This window comes from Rhincodon typus, chromosome 28 (genome assembly GCF_021869965.1).
Source record: "Rhincodon typus isolate 14 chromosome 28, sRhiTyp1.1, whole genome shotgun sequence".
Taxonomy (NCBI): domain Eukaryota; kingdom Metazoa; phylum Chordata; class Chondrichthyes; order Orectolobiformes; family Rhincodontidae; genus Rhincodon; species Rhincodon typus.
This window is the reverse complement of record NC_063359.1, coordinates 15,256,414-15,266,295: the sequence shown is the minus strand read 5'-3', so window position 1 is coordinate 15,266,295 and position 9,882 is coordinate 15,256,414. Positions and strand designations below refer to the sequence as shown.

Sequence of the window (9,882 nt, the reverse complement as noted above, 5' to 3'; positions counted from 1 at the left end):
ACTTACTAATCCACCCTACCACTCCTTCATGCAAATCATTTACAAAAATCACAAATAGAAGAGGTCCCAGAACAGATTCTTGTGGTACACCAGTCGTAACTGAGCACCATGTTGAATATTTTCCGTCCACTACCACCCGTTGTCTTCTAAGGGTCAGCCAACCTGCCACATTTTCCCCTATCCCATGCTTCCTTACCTTCTGCATGAGCCTACCATGGGGAACCTTATCAAACACCTTACTTAAACCCATGTATACCACATCCACTGCTCTACCTTCATCCATGTATTTGTCCACCTCTTCAAAGAATTCAGTAAGGTTTGTGAGGCATGATCTACCCCTCACAAATCCATGCCGACTATCACGAATCAAACTGTGCAGTTCCAAGTGATCATAAAAACTATCTCTCAGAGCCCTTTCCAATAATTTGCCCACCACTGATGTAAGACTAACTAGCCTGTAATTTCCGGGGTTATCCCTCTTCCCTTTTTTGAACAAGGGAATGACGTTTACCTCTCTCCAATCTTCCGGCACCATACCCGTGGACAGTGAGGACGAAAAGATCATCACTAAAGGCCCAAGAGGGAGAGTTGGTCATGGGATGAGGCCAGGGCTGGGGAGATTTTGAAACTCGTAAAGTCCACATTGAGACCATTGGGCTGTAGGCTCCTAAGGCAGAATATGAGGTGCTGCTCCTCCAGTTTCTGGGCAGCGTCATTGTGACACTGGAGGAGGCCCAGGATGGACATGTCATGCAGGGAGTGGGAGGGGAAGTTGAAGTGGTTTGCAACTGGAAGGTGTTGTCATTTGTCGCGAACAGGGCGCAGGTGCTCTGCAAAGCGGCCTCCAAGCCTCCGCTTGGTCTCACCGATGTAGATGTACCATGATCTTATTTGTGATCTTCTGCAAATTAGGGTCTATTGTGAATTCTCATTCTTTTTTTTCTGGACCTGTTTCTCATACCTGAATCCCCACATTTTCCATGCTGTGTCTTTCTGCTCTGTGTCTGTCCTTGCCCTTTCAAACTATGTGTCCTTACTCTCACTCCAAGTCTTGAAACACAAAACAAGAAATCTTGCATCAAGAGTTTGAAAATCTTAGTGGATGAGAAATGTGAAGAATTCCTGCTGAAATTGAAATGGCCAGTGGAACTGGGGGGAAGCAAAAGAAAGTGTGAGGCTGGGATTAGGCCAGAAGCAGCCAACAAACATTTAAATGAATTAAAGTCACCAAATGCTGCACTCTTAATAGAGGTGGTGAGTTTCAACTGAGGATCACCCCAACTCGGGCGAGGGGTGAGGTTGAGAAGTTGGAGCTTTCAGGGTGAGCTCCGCCAGCAGAGAAATTGGACCCTTGCTGTTGGCATCACTCTGCCTCCTGAAGCAGCTGAGTGAGCTAACCAACTCCTCAATGGGCATTTGAATGGCTGCTATAACTGAAGAGGACAGGGTGTGATGACAAGGTGAAATGTGACTGTAATAAAACCATTAGATATAGGAGCAGAACTAGGCCAATCAGCCCATCAAGTCTGCTCTGCCATTCGAGATGATCATAGCTTGAGTCATGCAGCATTTGGTGGAGCAGTCAAGCCACTGTTGGCTCTGACCATAAGCCCAAAGTAGCCATTCAACACTCTTAATTAGCTATCTGCTGCTTGTAGGTGGATAACTGTGTGGTCTTCACCATCAAACTTATTACAGGAGTTCAGAACAATTCATTTCAGTTTTTTAACATTAAAAACAAATGTTTGAGCATATGTGAAAAACCTGGCCAGTGAGTAGGACGGGCATTAACAGCCATTGACAGTGCTAATGGAGCAAGGTCACCTCACAGGCATAAACAATGCCCAGTTATTAAACAAGAATGTTTTATCTGTAAAATAACACCACTTTCAGAAAATGTGCCAAAGTAAGACACATTCACAGAGCAGGAAGAAGTCCAATAGCTACTCACAAAAATGTGTTTTTAGGAGATAGAAAGTTAAAGGCTTTCCGAATTGGAAAGGCTAATCCAGACCTGATCTTTTGCCAAGGAGACACTTAAGCCAATGGCCATCTTATTCATTTTAAGCTTGATATAAAGGCAATTATCATAAATTACCTGATCATGTACTATGAGTACACGTCAGCAGCAAATGAAACAAACTGCCAAGGACAGCTGTGGTCTGCCAGTGTTTGACTGGGTGGGCAACTGAGTATTAAAGATAGTTTCAGCATCAAGAGGGAGGTCCTGGGAGTGGTCAGTACTTCTGCCTGTGGTGAATGGGAAATTCTGAAATAATGGTTTCCATGGGGCATGGTGCATAGTTAATGAGGTGAGTTTGGGAAGGTAGCCAGAAAACTTGCTAGAGCTCACAGAGTAAAATCTTCCATGGAACTCGACAAAACTATAATCACTACAAGCATAGCCATTTGGCAACACAGTGTGGAGCTGGAGGAACACAGCAGGTCAGGCAGCATTAGAGGAGTAGGAAAGTTGACGTTTTGGGTCAGGATTCTTCTTCACAATTTATTACAGGAGATCAGCATAATTCATTTCAGTTTTTAAGATTAAAAACAAACCCTCAAGACATATGTGAGAAACCTGGCCAAAGTTCTGAAGAAGGGTCCTGACCCGAAACATCAACTTTCCTGCTCCTCTGATGCTGCCTGAGCTGCTGTGTTCCTCCAGCTCCACACTGTGTTGTCTCTGACTCTAGCATCTGCAGTTCCTGCAATTTCTGAGAAACATAGCCATTTGTTGGCAAAATTCAGCCCTCTGTCTAACGATTCAATTTGTACATGGTTGCTGTCATACAATAAATTATCAATTGTTTAAGAGGAAAGCTGTTCTCATTAGATTAGCAAGTCTTTTTTTCTCTCTACCACTCTTAACCAAGCATACCCTGTAGATCCCGATGAGGAAAGATGGTGACAGCAAATCTGCCAGATGTCTCATACAACATTATGAGCAGTGATAAAGATGCATCTTACAACGATTACAATGTTTATTCAATGCTCTCCTCTCATAACATATAATGTTTCCCCTTAAACTGGTATTCTTGCAAATTGTCCTGATGAGTGCAACATAAAATGCTTTGTCAAAATATATCCTTTTCCAGCAATACAATGCTTGTTTTTGATTACAATGCTTGTATTACAGTGCTTGATATTGCATGTTGCAATGCTTGTCACTGAATCATTTCTGTTATTTTGTTATTATAATGCTTGCAATGAGAATTATTATTATTTCAATTGTAATTATTATGACAATATTTTGTCGTTGTTACAATTATTGGTACAATTTGTTGTTTTGCAATTATGTTATTGTTACAATTTTTATTGCTATTGTGATGGTTGTTATTATTGCAATCTTTGTTGCTATTGCAGTGGTTATTATTAAATATGCTGTTATTGCAATAGTTGCTACCTTTTCAATCTTTGTTGTTATTGCAATGATTATTTGTTTTTCAATCTTTGTTGGTATTGTAATGATTATTTATTTTTCGATCTTTGTTGTGATTGCAATGGTTATTACTTTTTCAATCTTTGTTATTGTAATAATTAATGATATTTCAATCTTTGTTGTTATTTCAATGACCATTATTTTTACAACTTTAGTTGTTATTGCAATGGGTATTATTTTTACAATCTTTGCTGCGATTGCAATGGGTATTATTTTTACAATTCTTGTTAATGCAATTGTCGTTATTTTTACAATCTGTTGTTATTGCAATGGCCATTATTTTTACAATCTTTGCTGTTATTTCAATGAATATTATGTTTACAATTTTTGTTGTTAATACAGTGGGTATTATGTTTACAATATTTGTTATTGCAATGGGTATTATTTTTACAATCTTTGGCTGTTATTGCAATGGGTATTATTTTTACGATCTTTGCTGCGATTGCAACGGGTATTATTTTTACAATTCTTGTTGTTAACGCAATGGTCGTTATTTTTACAATCTGTTGTTATTGCAATGGCCATTATTTTTAACATCTTTGCTATTATTGCAATAGGTATTGAATTTTTGTTGTTAATGCAGTGGGTATTATGTTTACAATATTTGTTATTGCAATGGGTATTATTTTTACAATCTTTGGCCGCTATTGCAATGGGTATTATTTTTATAATCTTTGGCTGTTATTGCAATGGCCATTATTCTTACAATCTTTGCGGTTATCGCAATGGGTATATGCTTACAATCTTTGCTGTTAATGCAGTGGGTATTATTTTTATAATGTTAGTTGTTATTGCAATGGGTACTGTTCTTACAGTGTTTGCTGCTATTGCGATGCCTGTTACTGAGTTGTTGTTTGGATGGATTCAGGCCGCTGCTGAGTGGTGGGTCCCCTCTGGCCCCAGCGGCAGTGACGCTGAGGGCGGAGCTTGGGAGCCCGGAACTCGGAGCTGGAGCCGGAGCTGGAGCTGGAGCTGGACAGAGAGTCAGGGCCTGAGCTGGGACTGGGGCCGGGGCTGGAAGGCAAGACTGACTGCGGAAGGTGAACCTTCCATACTGGGGGAGCCCTGACATAGCCGTGCGGTTCCAGGGGAGAGAGAGACAGGCCCCGGTGACAGCTGCTGCCTGGAGGCTAGGCCGCACCTCTGACCGGCTGCTCGAGTAGACAACAGACCCGGGAGCTCGGTGGAGGAGCTGGACTAGTCCTCCCACTGTGAGCAGGTACCTCCAGGCTCTTCACAAACTCTAAACCCGCTCTCACTCCAACTAAAATACATAATCAGTGGAATAAATCTTTGTACAGTCTCTTTTTTTTAAAAATTAATGTCCCTTATCTCCAATTTCACCCTAAACATTGACAGCTTTATGTCAGGGAAACATTGCCTGGAATCCAATTGGATTTAGTTTTCTTTAACTTATGGTCCCTTTCTGTCGGGGCATCCTTTAAACCTTTTTAAATGTTATTCTTGAAAATTAGTTTCATTTAAATTCCTAATCTGTTACTCTTCAGACAATGTTGTCCCCCCTGTAGCTGCATTGTACAACTGATGAAGATTCAGTTCATAGTACAAATACTTATTTTTCATGTTTCTCAGTTTGCTTCCGACGTTTTGTTTTAGCATTGCCTTATTTTCCGTCAGATTTCTGTTTCCTCTGTCTGTGACATGAAACAGATGATATGTCAATTATTGCTTATTGTGATGCCGAGGTCCATTTTAATTTTTTTTTAAATTGTCATCTCTCTTAAAGATTCTCAAATTTTCAGTTGATGCTACATAAAAACCAAAAGAACTGTGGATGCTGTAAATCAGGAACAAAAACAAGTTGCTGGAAAAGCTCAGGAGGTCTGGCAGCATCTGTGAAGAAAAAATCTGAGTTAATGTTTCGGGTCCAGTTCTGAGGAAGGGTCACTGGACCCGAAACGTTAACTCTGATTTTTTTTCTTCTTCACAGATGCTAACAGACCTGCTGAGTTTTTCTAGCAACTTCTGTTTTCGTTCAGTCGATAACTGTTTTTTTGACTGATTTTTATTGCTCCATTCAGTGTTTTGATAGTGTCAGCATTGTGCAGGTGGCATGTTCCCAGCCTTCACACTGTGTTGAAAACAACAGGAAATGCAGTTGCTTGTGCCATAGATCAGATTAGTGGGTGCGGAAGGGGGAAAGCTTCATCCTACCACACTTGCTGCAGATGTTGTTCAGATTTATAAATGGTTAACTCTTGTTAGAAATGAATCTTTTGTCTTTTGGACAAGTTTGAGTCCTATATGTGAAGTTCAATGTGTACTTATGGTATTTGCTTTTAAAGCACGCTGTTTAACCAACTGGCTGTCAAAAAAAACCAGCCAAACAGCACTTAACCAGGACAACACACTGCAATTCTGAAAATTAAACCTCGTTTGCATCTTGTTTATTATGTTTTCTTCAAGGTATCTTAACCGCTTTAATGAAATATTTCTGTAATTTCTGTCTATCACATTGGTTGGAAATAAAAACTGTGGATATAACTATTAACATCTGAAAATGACTTCTCATTGCATTCATTCTTGGGGTACATCAAGTAGGCATTTGGTGACCAAGTGAAGAGTAGAGAAGGTAGAACTTCCGGCTTTACTAGCTAATACTGACGTGCCTATTTTTTCACCTCTTTACCAGATAACCCTGTCCGCCAATGTTTTAAATTGCATCACTTTCTAACATTCTTTTACAACATTGTATTACCTTCCTTGTGGCTGGTGATTGAAAAGGAATATTTACAGTGTTGCACATCAGTGTGCAATGAAAATTCCTGTTAATGATTTACTGTAGTTTAGAAAATAGGAGCAGAAATAGGCCATTCATCCCTTCGCGCCTGTGCAGCCATTCAGTATGGTCATAACTGATCATTTAGCTCAGTACCCTGTTCCTGCTTTCTCCTCTTACCCTAAGAATTATTACCAACTATTTGAGAACATTCAGTGTTTTGGCTTCAACTGCATTCTGTAGCAGAGAAGTCCACAGGCTCACCACTCTGTGGGTGAATAAATTTCTCCTCGCACCAATCCACAATGGTTTACCCCAGATCCTTAGACTGTGACCCCTATTCTGGACACCCCGGCCATCAGGAACATCCTCCTTATGTTTATCCTGTACTAGGGTGCAGGTAGCTATTACAAGGGGGCATAGTTTTAAAGTGAATGGAAGTAGATATTGGGGAGATGTCAGAGGTAGGTTCTTTACTCCGAGAGTGGTAGGGGTGTGGAATGCATTGCCGGAGAGGGTAGTGGAGTCGGCCTCATTAGGGGCATTTAAGCGGCAATTAGATAGGCATGTGGATGATAGTATAAGGTAGGGGTGGAGGTTAGATAGACCTTAGGTTTAGGGTAAAAGTTTGGCACAACATGGTGGGCCGAAGGGCCTGTACTGTGCTGTACTGTTCTATGTTCTGTGTTAGTCCTGTTAGAACTTTATAGGTTTCCACCTATTTTATGATCAGATTATTTGTGCAAATGTATATTTTTACACACAAGTATATGTTGGTTCACAATTGGCATGCAGTTTTAAAATTTGTTTGCTTTGGGGTGTAATTAATATTGAGGAATAGATGTGAGGTGCTACATCCTTGTGGGCCAATGACAGGCCACTTACTCCCTGGAAAATAAGAGTCTAAATTGAGGGGATGAACAAAGTGATCTGGGGGTGCAGACTCGTCATGCATTCAAAGTAGCAGTATAGGTCAATGAGGCCATGTTGAGAAGAAATGAAACTTCAGGGTTTATTGTTTTGACAGAGAATTGGAAAGCAGAGAGGTTATGCTAAATGTGCACAGAACCTTGGTTTGACCCCACTTGGATAACTGCACATTTCTGGTCTCTATATTATAAAAGAAATGTAGAGTTATTAGCCAAGATGCAAAATTAGGACTCTTTTCTTGAGAAAGAAAAAAGCCCAGGAGTGACCTGATTAAAGGTCTGTAAGATTATTAAAAGGTTTGGACAGAGGTGGCCAAAACTAGAGATCACAAGTATCAGATTGCACTAATGAATCCACTTGGGACTTCAAGAGAAAATTCTTTACGGAAAAGTTGATTTGAATGTGAAACTCTCCATGACAAAAAGCAGTGAATTGAATAGTACAGATGGACTGAAGTGTTGCTAAATAAATCCATGAAAGAGAGTGGAACAGGAAATTGTGTGGCCATGTGGGATTTTTTAACCAGTTTCTGTCTCTGTTAAAATACTTTACAATTCATATCAAGTACAAGCGCCCACACATACAACTGTTTTTTTGTGTATGATATCCTTTGTCAAAATGGCCCAGGTGCAGAGCTTGCGGCCATCAGAATTCACAATGCTTAGCTGGTGAGCAGCATGCATGTTTTGGATTTATATTGCTGATGTAGTGATTATTCATACTTCATTGTTACAAATGTTGCAAAACTTGAGAGGTGAGGACCAGAAATTCTAATATTAAGGTAATTCCTTTGTTCTTTCATGAATCATGAACATTATGGCTCCTAACCCCCCTACGCCCCCGTTATTGCCATCCTAATTGCCTTTCCCTGAGTGACTTACTAGGCTATTTCAAAACGCAGTTAAGAGTCAACTGTATTTCTCTATTCCATTCAGCTCAGATTAGGTAAGGACAGTAGTGAAGCAGATAGGTGTTTACGACAACCTATGAATTAATTGCTTATTATTATTGATGCCAGCTTTTATTCCAGATTTATTTATTATTTATTAATTTAACTTTCCCAGTCGTCATGGTGATATTTGAGCACATTTCCCTGGATTTTCAGTCCAGGCCTCTAGATTGCAAGTCCAATAGCATAACTATTTATTGACCACTATTATACGATAGTATAATGCAAACTGAGTTGCTTTCAGTTTTACCTTCTAGAATCTATAGAACTGGGGTGGTGAAGGGGCACTGTCCTTGTGAATGAACAAATTTTTTTAATTTGAATAATCTTAGAAGATGCACACTATAATTTTGAAAGTCCAAAACTGATTACTGTCTGTTAATCAAAAAATATCATGGAATTCTTTTTTTTAAAAATGAAATGTTGTATATGATGACATTCTGTGATTAGTCTAAAGGAACTAACATACACAATCTTCGGCCTTGTCGGGGGAGGCCATAATTAGAGGTTTCACCACTACATTAGTGTTAAGCCGTTAAGGGGTGATTTCAGCCAGAGTTCTTCATTTAATAGGCTAATGGAAATCTGCAATTCTGTTCCCTCAAAACAGCTGGTGAGATTCAGTCAGTTGAATATTTTGAAACCCTGATTGATTTCTTTTTACAAGCCACAGAAGTGTGTAGATGTGGTTATGATAAACATCAGCCATAGTCTAAATGCATGGCAGAACAGGTCTGAGAGATGAATGGTTTGATACTGTAGCCTTCCTCACTTCTGCTTGCTGATTCCAACTCTGTCGCCTTAGCACATTTATAAGGATTGATACATCATACATTGTACAAAGCTTGTTCTTTGTGAATAGATGTAACCTTGAGAACTATCATCTAATCTTGTTCAGTACTGAGAAATGTAATTGTTCCCATGAAGCTCTTGTAAGTTAAGAATAAAACCAGTATCAATGCTTTCTCATTGAATCAACTTGCAGGGTATTGGAAAGCAGCATTTCCCCCAGGAGATTTTTGAAGAATGTATTCACCGCAGCGGAGGGACTTTATATCAGTGACACTGGGTAATCAGGCTGGAAGGACCTATGACAACAGTAAGACCTGGAGGAGACAATCCTGCTGGAGGGTAAGTCAGATCGCACTGTGTCCTTCAGCATTAGCTATAGAGCTTCAGGTTGAATTGGGAAATAATGGCTTTGGTTGAATGAAAAGCAGAAAACAACTCAGAAGCAAAAGATGTTGGACCTTATTTTTAAAAGTATTATCTATCTGTTGAATAGGGATGAGAATGTAATTGTTGTGGCGGTTATATTTGGGCTTCAAAGCCAGTTGAAGGGTGAGATTCGTAAATACATTTTTATAAATTATTTACTCGATTTTAATGTTTTCTATACATCATATGAGAGAGGATTTTCATCGGTTAGGATTTCATTATTCATAACTTGACTGGGTTCAAAATGATGTGCGAAGATGATGAGATCACCTCACTATTCTTTGCAGTGTTGGAAGCAAGGTAAAAGCTTTCTGTTTTCAGATGTGGGTGATAATGAATACATGAATAAAACCTTCTACAAAGGGCTTTGTTGCCAGGTCCACTTAGGGAAATCAAGAAGGTTTTTGTTTGGCTTCTCATTGCTTTTAGATCAGTGTGAGTTTGCGTTTCCAATGCAGTAGTTATTTAAGACTTGGTACTTGAGGGATATTGAAGCTGGATCTCACTTAATTGTGATAACAAGGTGTAGAGCTGGATGAACACAGCAGGCCAAGCAGCATCAGAGGAGCAGGAAAGCTGACGTTTCGGGCCTAGACCCTTCTT

At 39.7% G+C, this 9,882-nt stretch overlaps 1 protein-coding gene across 2 annotated transcripts in view; it reads left to right on the top strand.

Moving 5' to 3' along the window:
- Window positions 1-4,337: 4,337 nt before the first annotated feature.
- man1b1b (mannosidase, alpha, class 1B, member 1b) overlaps window positions 4,338-9,882 on the top strand; it is a 48,685-nt gene continuing 43,140 nt past the window's right edge. Inside the window, exons 1-2 of one of the 2 annotated variants that reach the window (XM_020527284.2) lie at window positions 4,338-4,661; window positions 9,047-9,192. In XM_020527284.2, the coding sequence (XP_020382873.1) occupies window positions 9,088-9,192 (105 nt within the window). In that variant the 5' untranslated portion in view covers window positions 4,338-4,661; window positions 9,047-9,087. The remainder of the gene's footprint in view (window positions 4,662-9,046; window positions 9,193-9,882) is intronic. The other variant, XM_020527283.2, reaches the window with a different exon arrangement.